At 43.9% G+C, this 17578-nt stretch overlaps 1 protein-coding gene across 11 annotated transcripts in view; it reads left to right on the forward strand.

Moving 5' to 3' along the window:
• The window catches only part of FOXN2 (forkhead box N2), a 35020-nt gene that overhangs the window by 12321 nt on the left and 5121 nt on the right, over positions 1 to 17578 (forward strand). For 5 of the 11 annotated variants that reach the window (XM_074863951.1, XM_074863949.1, XM_074863952.1 and 2 more), the window contains 5 exons: positions 423 to 652; positions 1193 to 1743; positions 8604 to 8728; positions 13063 to 13127; positions 17415 to 17483. In XM_074863951.1, coding sequence (XP_074720052.1) covers positions 1207 to 1743; positions 8604 to 8728; positions 13063 to 13127; positions 17415 to 17483 — 796 coding nt within the window. In that variant the 5' untranslated portion in view covers positions 423 to 652; positions 1193 to 1206. The remainder of the gene's footprint in view (positions 1 to 422; positions 653 to 1192; positions 1744 to 8603; positions 8729 to 13062; positions 13128 to 17414; positions 17484 to 17578) is intronic. The other 6 variants (XM_074863956.1, XM_074863955.1, XM_074863957.1 and 3 more) reach the window with 3 other exon arrangements.

Consider the following 17578-nt stretch of genomic DNA (forward strand, 5'->3'; position numbering starts at 1 on the left):
CTTAGTTTTGCTGGTAAACTGCATTGATAGTTGGAACGTCTTCTGTTTATAACAGGCTGGTATAACCTGTGTGTGTGCATGTGTGTATACATATATATATATACACACACATACACACCACATGTGTAGAGTGGTTTTGTTGGTCTGTACTTCCGGTCTACTATGTTGGCCAAGGCTGTAGGTGCAGTGAAGCTCTAATATGATCACATCAACAGGAAGAAACAGCTGTTGCTATAATATAGTTTGCCAGATGACCCCTTTTAAAACTACAAGCAAGAAGATGTTTTTTGGTAGCATAATGCCTCTAAAAGCACGGGTAGCCTGTTGGACTGTGCATTCTGGGTGGCAGTTTTTAATAGATAATTTTATGTGTTTCTTTTTTTTGTTTTTTTTTGTTTTTTTTGTTTTTGCTTTTCATCTAGGGAAAAATTCAAAGCAAGTGGTCAGCCATTATTTCTGCAACAGGTCTGAGCTGCCACCCCAGCGGATGGTCCCTTCCTGTTGACAGCTGGTCGCTTCACCCTCTGCTCTGAAGGGGAGCCCGGGTTAGACCAGCAAGCCCATACAGGAGGGGAAAAAGAAGGTCTTTTGGACCTGGGCAGCTCCGCGGGACCCAGCTGATGAACTGATAGGCTGGCCAGATTTTTCCCAGGTAGAAACAGGAGGCGGTACTTGGGATTGATTGTGACTTGTAGGGGGTTGTAAACACTTCATTTGCACTGAGACCACAAATTCATTTTACGCTGATTTAAGTTTTGCAACTTATCTTTTCCTCTTTGGGCGCCAAAGGCAAATGCTTCTATACATAGGGTCAATTTACAGTATGATGAGTATAAGAGTTAATGTGAGAGCTGAATGGATTAGATCCTACCAATGTTAGGGTCTCTTTCAGATTTCACATGTTGACATCAAAATAGCTATTATTTCTGTGTCCAAATTGGCATTTCAAGATAGATACAGCAGCTTCCAAATGCTTACCACAAGTTCTGGATATAAGCTGATGGGAGTTAACACACGCTCGTGAGATTACGGGGCAGGGGGGCTCGTGTTGGACCCTGGCTCTCATCAGTGACTACTACAGTGTTCTTGCTTAGCATGGGGATGGTACAGCCCTGCATTTGGGTTTGGTGGGTGGCCACTGAACGTGATTTTGAAAGCTCGCACTGATTTCTGACCTTCTCCTTTGTTGCAGACCAGTAAAGCTAAATGGGTCCAGTCACTGGAATGACTCCGGATAAGAAAGCTGAAACGCCAGGAGCAGAAAAAGCTGCAGGACTACGGCAGTGTCATGGGATGGGAAGCTTGCCCGATGCAGGCGATGCTGGCAGGCCAAAGGCCACTGTGGTAGACAGAGATTCAGCAGATGATGAGCTCACAAATTTGAACTGGCTGCATGAAAGTACTAACCTTCTAACAAACTTCAGCCTCGGAAGTGAGGGTCTTCCAATCGTTAGCCCCTTATATGACATTGAGGGTGACAGCGTGCCATCCTTCTCACCATCCTGCTACCAGAACGCTGAAAAAAAGTCCTCCACTTCCAAACCCCCTTACTCTTTCAGCCTTCTCATTTACATGGCAATCGAGCATTCCCCCAACAAGAGCTTGCCAGTCAAAGAAATCTACAGCTGGATCCTGGAGCGCTTCCCCTACTTCGCCACGGCACCCACTGGCTGGAAGAACTCGGTCAGGCACAACCTCTCCTTGAACAAGTGTTTCCGAAAGGTGGAGAGAAGCCATGGCAAGGTGAGACCTGGTGTGAGGGAGGTGGATCAAATTTGAAATCCAGGGGGGAATGGAGAAGGCTGTTGTTCTCGAGGACTTTTTGGTGGTTTTCTTTTTCCCCTCCATGTCCTCTAACACTTTATTTGCAGCTGGAGATGCCTCTTCTGACAAGCCACAGGATGACAAAAGTCACTTGGTTTTGTTATTTAGTGCTGACCTGTGTAGAGCTAGCGGTGGTGCATCCTTTTTAAAGCTGGCTAACATGCCATTGCAAAGGACCCTGTTTCCACTTACTTATAATTTTGTTAGCCTGCAATACCCAGCCTGAAATTTCTGACATCTGTTTTAGGATGTCTTTTCACTGAAGCTTCTTAAACTGGTGTGCTCTCTATTTTCCAGTGCTGAAATTTAGGGGTGTGTTCTTCCTTCCCTGCTTTTCCAGCATGGCCACAGCTACGATTGTACTGGGAAGCAGAAGAGATTGCAGGATGCCAAGCAGCTTCCCTGCTTGACTAGTACGGGTGTTACCTGTTTGGGTTGCAGATGTGGTCTTCTGCACGGCCCCTTTGCTTGCAGGCACGCTGTATGTACGTGGCTGAGCGTTTCTCAGTCTAACAGCTGGCTTGAATATTAAACTGATTCTTGCACTTGTGACCTTCTTTTACACTTAGCACAGCTCTATCTTTCCAATAACCATCTTAATTCCTGCATTTAATGTACTGTATTGCTTTAACCTCTGTCATAACATAACAGTGTGTGTCTCTGCATGGTGCAGACACAAGCTTCACTTCTTAAGGTCAATGATATTCTTTTCTGTACAAATTCTTTCTTCTTCTGACTTGCATGATTTCACTGGTGACTTCCTCCCTCTCTCATTTCCCATCCCATTCCTCAAAGAGCCAGCTCTGAGTTAAATAAACCAACAAACCACATACCAAAAGTCAACAAACGAGTCCTGGACCCATGTGCTTGGAGGTCAGCCCAAGTGGTAACAGGCTTGTTATCAGAAATGCATGCAATGCCTGGCATGCTTGACAGCCTCTCGCTGTAGGTAGAGGTTCTGGAGCTGAGTGGGCATTGGGAAGGACTGCTTTGTACTGGTAGGACTGAACATCACTGCTTCTCAATATCCTTGCTTTGCCATTAGATTGTTAGGGTGTTGTTTTCCCAAGCAGCAGCTTTGTCCTGAAAAAAAAAAAAGACTTTTTGATGCTGTGTGGCAAGTCCAGTAACTCTCCCATAGCTGAGTCCTGCCAAGTGTTAGGATGGGCTTTTAATGTGGCTCCAGGTGCTGTAACGGAGTAACTGAGATGCTGCAAGCTGTGCCTGTGTGAAGGATGTGGATCTGGGCAGCAACTGCATGCTGCCACAGGTGGCAAAGGTGCCCTTAAAGGACTGGGTGGCTCTGTCCAGGAAGGGAGACATGAGTTTGAGAAGAGTTAGGGCAGGGAGGGGAAATCTCCTAGATCATTGTATGAGTTCCTGTTTTCTGTGGATCTCCAGTTCAGTTGTTTCCAGCCTGGAAACCCTGATGGTTTAGGACTTACCAGTCAAACCTCATGTCTTGGCGTTTGGGCAGCAGGAACTTGAGACTGCCTGGTCCTCTACTTACCCTGGCAACTCCACCAGTATTGCTGGGCTCAGAGGATGGCTTGCTGCTAGATGTGAGATCTCTAGTAGGAAAACCAAAATGCAGAGTAGCTACCACCATTACCAGTAAGGTGATGCTGATGTGCTCTGTCAGCATTTTCCCAGGGCTCCACAGGCTGCACAGCGCTCTAATTCTTAAGAACAGAAACTGCATTTACCAAAAAATCCCACCCCAAAAAAGCCCCTTCTGAAACTTTGCCTAAGCTTCCCCATTTCCAACAGTAGTTAAATATTTACCCTCTGCCCTGCAGAGAAAAGGACCAGATGAGAGTGCTGCTTCAAATTGTTCCTGCAAAATAAGTCCATGGTACACAGCAGCACATGCAGGCTCTACAGGAATTGATCTGGCAGATGACGGGAATGCTGCAGACCCCTTCAGATGAGCTCCTCAGGTGTCTCTTTTTAGAGCAAGCAGCAGGAGCTTACAGGCTTGTTTTGCCGATTGTGTTGCCTGTAACCATGTGCTAGCCATGCCTCTGGGTGCTTCTGAGAGGGCAAGATAACTTTCTATTTTATTCCATTTTTTCTTTGTTAATGGCATCTTAATTGTGTCTCAGAGGGAGTGCGTAGCCAGCTTTCTTCTATCCCAAGTGCCTGTGGAAGCAGAGGCCCATGGCACGTTGCACTGGAGGAGCCTGGTTTATTTTGTAACATCAGGGTAAGAAGGATTTTAAAGCCTTTCAAATGAATCTGGGCTCTCTTATTGGAAGAGTCTGACAGGAGGGGAGGGTCTGTGCCCCCACATCCTAGGACAGGCTGCTTTCTGACACCTCCCTGGCTATTGCTGCTAGCTACAAAATCATGTCTTGGAGATCTGGCAGCAAAACTAGGAAGGGTCTGTCCTCATGTTTGCCATAATGGTGATGTTTTGGTTTGCTCTGGGAGTGCACTTTGAAGTCTCTTGATTTTTCACACTTACCCCACGTTAGCTGGCACTGCAAGGCAGTTTTGGGACATGTGAACCAGATTCATTTTGGCTGGTGCTAACCTGGAAGAGGTGTTGCAGGAGTGTGCTTGCTGTGCCCTGATTGCTCCTGGACGTTGTCCACAAGACCCTGCTGGAGCAGATCTCAGTAAAACATCCAAAGCATGTGCGGGTGACCCCTCAGCACCAACATTCTCACTCCGCAGAGCTGTTTCCACCAAGCTGTGCCACACTGTGTTGCAGAGGTAGCTGTGGATGGTCCTTCTGTTCGCATGTATATTCCTATCAGACAGCTAAATACCTTTACTCTGCCTGTTGCAGCAGGCTGCGGGTGTTCGGGAGTCTAGGACAGTGTTCAGTAGGGATTGGGGGAAGGCAGTTCTTGCTTGGATCGCTGAAAAATACTGTATATTACGGTTTTCTTCTGAAGAGTTGAAGGGCGCTGAAGGGAAAGGAACTGCCTTGAGATGCCTTATGAACAAGCACTGCAGTCGAGAGGAGGAACTTCTCATGCCATGGAAACAGGATGTATATACGTCACATCTCTGCTAAAATACACAGTACCCTTTCTGTGTGCAGATACTGTGATGCTGCTGTATCTAAGTGGTTTGTCAAGGTTTACTTCAGGTGATAGACTTACAAGCTGAAATACCCTTTCGTATTAGAGTTGCAGTTGAGTTCATGCCTGCAGTCATCCAGACAGATGAGATTTCTAGTGGTTCTCCGGTAATGGTGGTTGGGAGTGGAGCTGATGAACAGCAAGGGGATGATGTTGGGGCCAGTCCCTGGGACACCTGCTTGCCTCCCAGTGTACCTGCTGTGGCCCTGGTGCCCCTGAAGATGTGGAGGTGTGATTGTGGGCCAGTGATCCTCAGAAGATACAGCTAATGCTCTTTGCATCTTAAGCACTGTCATGCAGCCTTGGGGTTGGGGAGGGAGAGGTCTACAGTGGGAAATTGCTCTTTTTGAGGGATACACAGCACAGGGAGGACCTGATTTGAAAAGCAGTTTAGAGTTGGAAGCCCTGAAGAGTCTCCCAGCTCTTTGCTAGATTTGTTTTTACAATTGTGGATTTGGGGACTTTTTATTAATCGATACCACTGGGGAGAAAAGGTGAGAGGAGGCAGGAGTGGCATCCACATCAAGCATCAATCTGGCATGCCACTGTTTGCATGGATGTGACCCTGCCACTGTTTCCTCCAGAGGTCGGGGGGGCCAGGGCTTGAATATCTTCAACAGATCTCCCTTTCTTTCTTCTTAATAGATATGTGTTTTAGGGTGGTTTTTTTTTCTTTTAGGGTTTGTCTTTTTTTTTTTTTTTTGACAAGAGATGGTGGTAAACAATCTGTTCAAATATTTGGGTAAAGAGCAGGTCCCATCTAAAAGCCTGTAGAGATAGCTGAGAGATGTCTATTATCTGATAAACCTCGTGATGAATATGCCACGTACCTCCATGCACACACACACACGAGTATTTTCCAGCGGTTCACCTAGCTCAGGTGGAAGCAGCTGGTGAGAACTGCCCATACCCAATGGAGCTGGGGCCGCTGCCCAAGCTGAAGCTCATGGAGGGCTTTCTGTAGCACAGGGACGGGTGTCTGCCTCTGCAGCGAGCCCGAACCACCGGTGCTGGCTGAGTTGCTCCACTTTGGTTGCTTCTTGGGCTTTCCTCGCTGGACTGGCCATACGCACTGGTTGTACTTCTCTGCAGGCAGGGGAGGGACTGCGGTGGGGGGGTGGTAAAGGATAAGGCTGCACCATGTCGAGCATCTTGTTTCCAACCCCTATTGCTATAATCAAGCCCTGAAATGCTGAGGGCTGGAAACTTACTGTCTACGAAATAGCCCCAAATGCTTCAAAATGTAGGAATTATTTTCCTTCCTTTATTTTGCTAGATAAAATACTGCAAGTCAAATTAAAATTGTTAGAAAGATGCAGAAAAGATGATAGACTAAAAAACAATATCAATGACCCGCTCATTTTGAGATGGAGAGTCAAAATGGTCTGGTGGTTGCTCTGCAGAGACTCTGGAGGGATGTTTCCCTTGATGTTAAATAAAAGTTACACCTACATTTCAGCTAGCACATCAACAGCTGCCCCACTGTTGATATGAAATAGTAACCTCCAGAGGCAGTTTAGCATTTTAGATCATCTTAGGCTTAGTCTTTGCTAGGAGAAATGGCAGTCTTTTTTGTTGCTGTGGTTAGACTGCTGGATGTACCTGTATTCTGTGGAATTTCCAGCTCCCTGTGCATGGCTTTTCCCTAAAGCATGACCCTAACTTCAGGCTTGTGTTGGATGTTCACTGTGTGTCTTTGCTAAGCAGCTGATGGGAGTGAAACAGTGCACAGGAGCAGCCCCATGGGCATCATCTCTTTTGCTCAGTGTCTGCTTTTAGTACAAATAATGGTGGGTGGAAGCGTGCTTTCACATTACACCTAACCCAATCTAACTACCCAAAGAAGTCACCCTGTTAATTGCATCCTGTATTAGACTGTCTGTAAGGCTTCCAGGGTGTGCCCTGGTTCATCTTGCTATTGCAACACCCACCCAAAATCCTTGTATTATGTTGTCAGGGCAGCAAGCTGGTGGGAGTACCTGGCTGGGAAGATGAAAGAGGAAACTAACCCCTGCTGGCTGCAGGCCCAGCTGAACTGAATTAGGTGTCAAGTCAAAGTGCTAAAGTAGCAGATAAAACAGTGTAGGGTGGTGGTTTGCTGGTCAGGGGAGTTACTGGCCCTCCCTGAGGGCAACAGCCTCAAAGCTACCAAAGGTGGGAGGGAAACAAAACCAAGAGTTGGACAGGGTTGGGATGTTGGGGAAAGGGTCTGGGAGAGGTGCAAGGAAGGGGGGGATCAGGGTATTAGTCTGTCACTGAGATGAGGGATTGAGCCAGTTGGGAGGATACCCCCTGTTAGCACCTAGTTGGCCAAATCATCCTGCCAGCCACCATGGCTGTTTAATTAAAGGTAGGTAAAGATACCTTGATAGGTATCTTACAGGCTGTGCTCAGTTTTAGCATGAAAAGATAAGAAAGGTTCAGCTTAAAAAATACATCACTCTGAGAGATGCTGCAGCTCAAAGATCTTTATGCAAGGCACTGTCTTTAACTAAAATTACAGAGCGGCATCTCTCAGCTGGAGCACTCCCTGATTTGATTTTTTCACACTGATAGCAAAGTACTTCCTCTTTTCAGGAAAAGCCCCATGACTTAAATAGGACCACAGACTTATGTGCTTTGGGGGTCCTTTCCAGTCTTCAGTAAGTCATGGAGTGTCCATCCATAAAATGGTATTAATACCCCCTTGATACTGGCCGGAGGAGGCCAGCTGGCCTTGTGGGCTCACAGGAGGTGCTCCATGGAGCTTGGGTTTCTGCTCTGAGACTTTTTCCCCAAAAATCCTCTAGAAGGGTCTTCCCATTGAGGTGTAGAGCTGCCCCATCTTTCTGCCATGTGCATGACCACTTCTGTAACACCTGTTTTCACCCTAAAAACCTGTCATCGCTACCCACAGAGCTGTTAGCTGATCTGTCAGGTCAGTGATTATAGAAGTGTTTCAACTTTTCCTACTTAATTTTCCTCTTCATATTGCAAGAACTAGCAGGCTTAAAAACCATTTTTCTTTATATAGTAAATATGTGAAGAAACCCTTGAGAGGAGCGGAGGTGCTTTATTTTGCTTAACTTTTTGATAGATCAAATTTAGTATCAAGAATGACTAGCACAGTGGTGCTTACATTGTTAGGTGTATCAAAAATACATTAATTAGATTTTCAGATTTCGGAAAAAGTGGGAATAATCCATTTTGTAGCGGGGCATCTGGCAAGATGCTTTTACAGGATGATGTAAAGTTAAGTGAGTATGTGGCCATATCTAAGCGAAGGGAAAGGTGCTTTGGTTACTTACTCAGAAACCTGTTAAATGGAAGACTGCTGATCAGTCCACTGATGCCGGGACAGATCCTTAAACTTAGAGCTGTATTTACCAAGTGTTAAAATAAGGTTTACAGCTTTCAGTGGTCAAGCATGAATGGAAGTGGGGCGTTAGAGAAGAGGCTGTGGAGTTACTATCCCAAACTGCAAGATGGGTGCTTCCATACCGTATAACAAGGGTCGCGGGACCATATGCTCAGTTTGGGAGCATCTGCTTTCCAGGCAGGCGATGGAGCTGCCTGAGGATGATGTACATCAGCTGTACAGTGGTGGATGCCTACATCACTGCACTGTGTCTTTGGAATGTTAAATTAGAAATGACTGTAACAGCCTGGCCCCTGGATTTTCTAATTTGCAGTTCTTCTTTCTTGCAGGTGAATGGAAAAGGTTCGTTATGGTGTGTTGACCCAGAATATAAACCTAATCTTGTCCAAGCACTAAAAAAGCAGCCTTTTCCTTCAGCACTTGCATTTTATACTCCGCCAGCGTCACCGCCAAGGTAGGTGGATTTTCGCATCCGAGTAGGACGCGCGGTTACGTTACTCCACCTCTCAGAGGAAATGCCCACGCGGATGTTGATGTGTTGTTACCAGCTGCCACCTGAGAGAAGAATTTGAGTGGGGCTTAGTTGAGACCAGCTAGATGAGGCAGGGAGGTGTAATGAGCTCAGACTTCCCAGATAGCAGATCTGGGGCTTGTGTCCAAGTCATCTTCATAACTGTGGGAGAGTTTAAAAGCAGGAGGTTGGGGCTGTGCTGGGTGCTTACTGGTGAGCCCCATTTCTCTGGGGGGCAGGCAGTCCTGGGTAGTGGAGCAAAATCCTCCTGCAGGCACAGTTCACTGGGACTGATCTAGGGTGCCTGATGCTGCTAGCTTGCAAGGAGGTGTGTGTCTTCTCATGTAAGTCACTCGTCTGGATATAAAATGTATATATTCTATGCTGTTGTCAAAAACAATCAACTTTTCTGCAGTCTGAAGTGATTAGAGAGGCTGGTCTGAGAGAGGTGTTTTTTCTCCAAGGCTGTTAAAAAGCATTTTGCAGCAGGGATGGGAGGAACAGCCTTTACCATAAACATACTCTAGAGGTGCAGCATGCAAGACTTCTGCAATCAGGGCTTCCTCATCCGACACATTTTAAGATTAGGCAATAGACTTTTGAGAATTTGAAGTAAATGTCGTGTGTTCTCAGTAGAGGAAGAGCTGGGTCAGCCCACAGAGGCGGGACAAAGAGGAGGAGGACAGAAAGCAGAGAGGAACACATTGCTGTTGGTGAGCTCAGTTCTTAGGTTAGGCACATGGCCGGTTTATCTAGTTCAGCAAATAATTTGGGTGAGATAAGAGATAATTAAGGTCTCTGTACATTGCCCTATGCCTTATTCTTACTGCAAGGAGTTTCCTTAACAAACAGGAGGAACTGGGATTACTGGAGCAGGATGTAAAACTGATAACGTTGAGCAGACATTTCGAAGGGCCCAATGGGACATTGACCCTGGGAGCTGGCACCCTCGTGCAAGCCTTGGCTGGCTGGCTGTCAGTGGCTGAAGATTTGTGTGGCATGGGCTTTGCCACTTGGGCTTGTAACATACAAGGTGTAACAGTGGTCTCTGACCTTCCAGCCATCTTGAACTGTAAAGGGTCATCTTGGGTTTGAATGAGCCAGGCAGAAGTGTGCTGTTTCCTAGCTTTCTACTGGAACAGGAGCATTACTAAAATTACCCTAAAGCATTTAAGTATTAAGAAATAGTCAAGTTGGAAAGTATGAGATGACTGGTGGTATTGTCAGGCTTTGTTTTATGGGAACAAAGATTACTGAAACTACTGTAATTGGACTCTTGATGATAATGCTTTTGTAGGCTTTAATGTTTCTACGTAAGGGCATGGACTTCTGTTTTTCAGTGCAACTCGAGTGAAGGTCTGGTCCTTGGAAGCCTTCTTAACACCGTGTCTATGTTGACATGGTCAAACTTTAAAATTTAGATAATAATACAGATGGGAAAGAACCTCTGGATGTTGTCTGTCCAGGCAGAGGAGCAGAGAATCAAGACATACTCAGCCTAGGGCAGGTCGTTCAGATTCTTGACCAGTTAAGCTTTTAATATCTCCAAGGTCTTCAAGATTAGTCCAACAATACAAGCACTGAAGTATGCTTTACCTAGCTTGTATAAATACAAGTTACTGAAATTAGGTGTAGGGAAGGAGAGATTTTATCTGAATGCTGAAGTACTTGCAAGATCAGGACTTTAATTTGAAGCTGCTGTTCTCAGTAACTTTTTTCCTTCACTGAAGAACAAGTCACACTTGCCAACAATCACAATTACAAGGAAATCCTGGTCCTAATGAAGCCACATGGCAAAATTCCCACTGACTTCAATACGTGAAGGGTTTTGCAGTGGTTGTATTTATAAGGGCAACAAAACAGAAAAAAACATTTTAAGATACTAAACTCCGCCCTAATGAAAGCTGGTTTATTTTTCCTTTAATAATAAAAAACATCTGTGTGGCTTTAAGTCATACACAGAAAAAACAGATTTTTTCTTTTTTTTTTCCCCCACATTTAAAAATTCTTAGATTAGATTTAAATTCTGGCATAATTTTGGGGAAGGGCCCCCAAGGGGCTGCTTTATGTGTGGAGAGAAAGAGAAAGCCCAGAGGTAGAGCTGGAGAGAGGCTGGAAGGACTGTCCAAATTTACCTACAGGGTGATGCTAGAATTTGACTGTGAGAGTTTCTGAATTTTTCTGTGGGAGGGCTAGTGTTCATAATTATTTTACAGTGTGTTCGCAGGGAGTATACCTATCATTCAGCAGGATTTTAAAGTAAAATTTAAGGTGTTACTTTGAGCAGAAGCTTTCCAAAACTGTAATCTGTGTCTAGTTACACTGAAATTTGTATTATCATAGATGATTGGCATCACCGGTGCATTTTATTTCTGCACAGCTTGTTCAACCAGTCAGTGCAAGGCCCCCAGTCAGTGCGAGGCCCCTAGCTGCATTCTGGTTCTAGTACTACATGGTTTGTATCCCTGGGCTCTGGGGACAGCTAGGGTCCTCATCTTGCAAATACCTTATTGCATATGCTTAGTATTGATTAAGACAAGCTATGCGTTAATTTGCTCTAGAAAAGCTCTATGTGGATACGATTCTTGAAGGATCTGAGCTCAGGCAAAAGGATGAAGATGTTTAGCATCTTGTTGTGCAATTTACCTGCAGACTGCAGAGCCAGCCAAGTTGGGGTGGGTCCATTGCTTTCCTTGTGACTTTTAAAATTATTTTTAATTTTTTTCCCCCATTTTTGCATCTGTTCCCTTTGCACTCTATCACCCCTACAAGAAAACATAACAGACATTGAACTCGAGTTTTGCACGTGTTCGCGTTCAGCTGCACTGGATCCTTTGCCCTTTGGTTACCCTATCGGGGGATGCTTAAATATTACTCTCCTTTCCAGTAGCTTTGGTTACCAGCGCCAGGCAGGCTGCAGTGCTGCAAGAGCTCTTTACGTAGCTCGGATGATGCATTTCAAGCCACCTTGCTTCGATTTTTTTTTTTTTTTTTTTTTTTTCCTCCTGCACTATACCAACCTTTGGAGCTGTTACCAATGGCTAGCTGAGTTTTGATTTATGATGGCAAGTCGGAGCGGTGAGAGTATTAAACAGGCATCCCTCATTAACAGCTGTGCAGAGTAGCTGATCTCAGGGTTGTCGAGATGTGTGCAGCCATGGCACCAGCCAATGAACAGTGAATAATATTTTCTTCAGAATTCAACTTAAGGAATGAAGATTATATTTTAAAAAGGTATTTTTAAAAACTGAAGTAATTGTTTGGATTTTCCTTAATGATCTAGACAGGTAATTAAAAAAAATGTTAAGCACTTAGTAGCTTTGTGATTTTGGGGGGATTTGTGTCAGTGCCTTATTTTGGAAAATAGAGCTGCCTAAATATAATAAATATAGAAGGTAAACACACCTTAACGATAGAAATCACCTCATTAATCCCGTAAGGCTGCTGTTACAGGGTGGGCTTGAAAATTCTGCTCATCACCCTTCGAGTTCTTCCAACGATACTCTGAAAGATGCACGTTGCTATGTGTCATCCAATTTAATAGTTGTGTACCATTTCTGTTGTATGTATTTCTAACTGTTTGCTAGTAAAGTTATAATGAACTGAATAATTAGGACTGGGTGTGTAGAAGAAAACCATGTGAAAGGTTTAACTCGCCGTTTATTCTGTAAGGTATGAAGTGGTACTTTGCCAGGTGCAAAGCTGGTCTCCTAACACAAAAAAGCAGACGGCATCACCAAAACAGCCCAGCTTCAGATAACTTTAAAATCAGCAGATATTTTGGTTTGGGTCTTTTGTTCTTCCCCCAGCTTTTTGCATAACGCTACCTTTTGTTTCTGTTAATCTCCCACCACCATTTCGAATAGCAGACACAACTGCTTCTGGGCTCTAAGCATCCCTGTATAAGCTAATGTTTTGTTCACATGTAGGTTTTACTTACTAAAAAATACATACCTTTGTTTAAAATCCAGCCTTTAGGTGGGTACATAAAATCTGTAAAAGTTAGTATCTCTTGCCAATGAGACTTTTGCTTAGCGTGTGTGTGTTTGGAGGTGTTTTCCAAGTGCTGATGATGGCTTATAGTGCTACATAAACCATCAACTAATCTGTAAAGCCATCTGCTGAGGGCAATAGAAATTGCTTGCACAGCAAAAACTGTGGCAATTGGGTTGTTTCTGTTTTTACCTTTCTATGATCATAATATTGTGTCTACTATACTTTGTACAAATCATTTGACTAATTAGGGCTTGGCTTTGACCTGTTGAATTTTTTTTCAGTAGGTCAGCATCCCCTCACTACCTAACTTCAGTCCTTCAGCAGAATCATGGCCGATCTCTCAAAGGTAAACACTGAACTTTCTTTTGTTCTGTTTCTCTGGCTTTAGTCACAAGCATGTATTGAAATCCAGCTGATGGTATGTATGGACCTGCTCTGAAGGGTCTACTAGATTACAAAAAACCCCCTGATGTAGTAGAACACATGCTTATTGTATTAGCTGCTTGTGTGTTAAGTTTAAATCCATACAATGAATTTCAAGATGTAATAGGGGCCATCTTATTCTACCAGGAAGGTATTTAGCAGGTATCACTCCCAAATATGACCTACTTAAAGAATGAATAGTTCATTAGAAAACAAATCTGAAAGCTACGTATCTCTATACTAGTTTTATTGGTTACTGAGAACAAAAGGTAGCAAATTTTAACGTGTAAAACTTGTGGGATTGTGGCCACAGAAGTCCCTTAAAGTTGGTTCTTTGATACAGGTGGGTGGGAGAGCATGACAGGATTTGCAGGAGAACGTGGAACTAGAAGTATACTTCAGATGAGTCTTTCCTAGCTGTGTGCTACTTTTCACTCACTGGCCAAAAAGTTGGGCACAAGCTGATGTTATTGCCAGTGTAGTTATGCAGGAAGATCTAAGTTCTGGATATTAACTCAGCTAACAGAATAGCCTCATGATGTCTGTTTAGTTTAAGGTGTCACCTTAAAAATTGCAAATTGTTCATTTTAACTTTTGGGAGAGGGGAATAGGATGGGTTTAATATATGGACTCCCAATACAGGTCTTGATGCTGTGGGCTGAAGTGTTGCTTCTCAACCAAGTTTATATCCCTCTGTGTTTCCTGCACTAGTAATGAAGTAGGTGCAGGAGAAAACAAACGATGTCCACAACCAAAAGCTTTTATGTTGTATGAATGTTATTTTAACCATAGTCATCAAAACTTGATGGAGAAGGATTGGATCGGACCGAGTCATGCTCAGGATGTTACTGTGGATGAGTGATCCCTTCTAGCCAAGGCAGGAACTCAGTAGCACAATATATTTCCCCATCTAGCAAGTTAAACATAGTTGTCTGTAGGTGATGTTTCAGAAGGTGCCTGTCCCTCCTGGTTGTCCCTGCAGTAGCTGGCACTGCTGTTTAGGGCAGTTATTCGGCACTTGCAGACCTGCCCCAGGGGCGGGCGATGCGCCAGCAGCAGCCTGGAAGCTGAGCCAGGGATGGTGACGTAGGTAGACCGGTGCTTTTGTAGTACAGACAAACCCAGAGTGGTATTGCTGCTGAGAAAGAATGCAGGTATTTGGGGGGTGGGTTGCTGTTTATTTTCAGGGAATCCCTGCTGAAGTGCAGCATTGCTTTTCTTTGTGGTGTCCCCTTCCTCAGCCTACTGTTACAGGTTTTAGTGAGTATTAGAGTAAGAAGGAATTGGCTATAGCTCAATCCTAGGGATTTCTACTTTTGCTTTCCACAAGGAAAAACAGCCAGCCAGATTCAGATTTTTTTTAAAAAAAAGCTAATTTAAGATGGAAATCTGTTTCTCATCGACAGTCAAATGCAAATAGAAGTAGCAACAGCTGTTGAACAGAAGATGGTTACTTCATTTTCCCATATGTACTTTTAAAAAAGTTTTCTTCATTTTAAAACATTTTAGTGGGCCTTGGTACCAGGACAGCATGTTGGGTATCACAGCATTTCTTTTGAAGAATCCTGTTGAGCACAGGTTTTGCACCTCACCACTAAAGCTTAATACATTGAAGGCTTGTCCTTGTCAAAAATAGTAAGTTTTTTTTTAAAAAAAAGTGCTGAAAAGTGAATTGTGCTCAACTTCCACATGGCTGATTCCAAGAAAAAGTAAGCATGTGTTAATTTGTTGTAGAGAAGTGTTGTTAAAGCTCTTTCAAAAGGATAATGAAAGGCCACCGATGAAGCAGGACTTGAGCATCCAGCTCTCTGGTTTTGCTAGCACGGTAGGCTTTGAGGGGAGAAGGTTGCTTTCAGTTTTTAGCCACAAACCAGAAACATTGGTGAGGCAGCAAAGCCAAGGTTTTTTAGAGACCAAGCAGCTTCCTGGTCCATAGATGGTAATTGCCATGCATCCACACGGAGGTTTTATGGTGGTACCTGGCTGGCAAGGAAGCATCCTTGGCTGGCTGGCTGCTGCAGGGCTGCTAGATCTGGGATTCTCAGGGCTTGTTAGAGAATACAAGAAATCCCCCTTCTCGTAATGATTTTGCTGGTGTGTCCTGTGACAGGCTTGGAGATTGCCAGTCTGATGCTAACTATTGCAATTCGCTACACTGGCGGTGCCGAAATAATGACATATATCTTCTCTCATTGAATTTCTGTATCTTGGTGAACTTGTGCAGAGTCTCCCTGGCATTAGAGGCAAGCCATTAATGTTCACAGGGTCGCATAGGGCAGCTGTTGTACAGATTGAAAGAATTCCTTGTAATAAGGTGCTTCCTTAGCAGTTCTGCTTGGGAAGCATAAATTTGGGAAATACTGCTCTATTGAGGAGAGCAATCACAAGCGAAGCCAAAGCACATTAACAGTGACGCAGAGTACTGTTAAGAAATTGCTGCAGAAGTGTCTCTCCTCTTTCTTTGGGGGTACTCAGATGCAGAAATGTTCTTTGCAGGTAGTAATTTTGTGTTGCATTAATGCCTCTGTTTGCTTGTCATTTTAACAAGGTGGTGCTTATATACCAACATCAGATGTTAAAATAAAATGTCTGATAGCAAGTAAGGAATGGGAATATTTCACTTGCTGATTATGGTAGTGGGGGAAAGTAACTCTTCGTGCTTCTTTTAATTTCTTTTTGTCAGTTGGATACATATGACTTGTAAATTCAGGGACTCTATTGCTGCCAAAGACAGACAAAACAGAGCAAAAAAAATAATCTCATGAGTGCAATGGAATAGACCTTAAAGTATGCTGGTTTTAAAATGAGAGACAGCAAAAATGAGGGGGGAATGTGTATGTTTTGTAACCCCTGTTGGAAACAGCAGCTCAGTCCCCTTCCCACATTGGTACAACATTCTCAAATTGTCATGTTCCTCAAATTTCTCCTTGACCAGGGATGAAGTTAGGGATGATTATATAAGATAAGGAAGCCAAACAGATAATTCTGCAGTTCCCCTCCCAATACTAACCCTCCCTTCAAATTCAGTAATACAGTTAATGCATATAATGAGGGGGGAAGAAAACAAATGCCATCAGAAAAGACATCGCTGATGTTTCACTTCAAGAGTTCCTACCCCGGTTCCTGTTCAGCAGGACCGAGAGCCCGCTCTGCTCGCTGCCAGCACCTTCCAGCACGTTGTCTTCCAGCCCCACTTCTCCGCTCGTCGCTTTTACGTAGATACGTGCATATGTACATCTCAGATGTAGTCTTTTGCTCTGAGACTCTGAGCCAAGGCTCTTGTGAGAGCTCAAAGTCTTTTTGCTCCTCTTTTGCCTGGTTAGTCCACCATACATATTTCTTACATATTTCTCTCCTGTATAAGGAGTATTCATCATCCATAGCTGAAGTGAAGGAAGGAAGACCTTGGATTTCCTCTTTTTTTAAAGTGCATGAGTGTGTCCTGAAACGAACGGGAAAAACATGCTTGTTTCTTTTCCTTTTCACCTGACTCTGGTTAGAAATGCTACTTTTTGCCATAATATCCTCAAGGTGCCCTTTTTGAGATGTAAACAATTCACTCCGGGCAGCAAAGGATGGTGTTTTACAGCAGCGCTTGTCACCACAGCTAAAAGCACCGCAGTTCACCTAAACCTTTTTAAGTGCCTATTCGTTATTTAGATCCCCGTGCTTTCTAGATTGAGCAGTTCAGTGCCCTTTCCCCCTTCATCTTCTCGATTTCTTCTGTTTGAGTTGTTGTTAGTGTGAAAAATACTGCTGGAGGAGAGGTGTGCTGAATTAGTGCTGCATTAATGGGCACGTTTGTTCTCAGCCTTGCATGTTCACATAACCAGGGTGTGAAGCTGCCGAGATGCTTTGCTGTGCCATATGCGTAATCTTTCTCAACCAGTACAAACAAAAGCCACTTGTTGATAAGTATAGCAACAGCATCATCATATGGGTGTCTAATTAATGTCGCTGATTCTTGGCTTCAGACTTGGTAAGTGCATTATGAGAATTCAGCTTTTGAATACCATAGTTAACATATAAGACTTCTTTAACTATATTGTACTGTATAGGAGCCATGCTCTGTCTGAATTTGTACATTTCCCTGCCCCCCCGCTCTTTATTTTAGGCCAATATCTGCAGATATATATTCTTTGTATGTTCTAGGGACCTCATTTTGTCAGGCTTACCTGAAATCTAATGTTTTGCTGCTTGTCCTTCACAGAATCCGATATCGATGCTGCTACTGCAATGATGCTGTTAAATACTTCCATTCAGCAAGGGATGTTGGACTGTAAGCATAAACCATTTTACTCTGTTTTTTTTTTTCGCTCTACCCAGTAGCTAAATGTTTTCTCTATAAAGTTTTAGGAAACAAGTATGGTCTAG

The sequence above is a fragment of the Strix uralensis genome, chromosome 3 (assembly GCF_047716275.1).
Source record: "Strix uralensis isolate ZFMK-TIS-50842 chromosome 3, bStrUra1, whole genome shotgun sequence".
NCBI lineage: Eukaryota > Metazoa > Chordata > Aves > Strigiformes > Strigidae > Strix > Strix uralensis.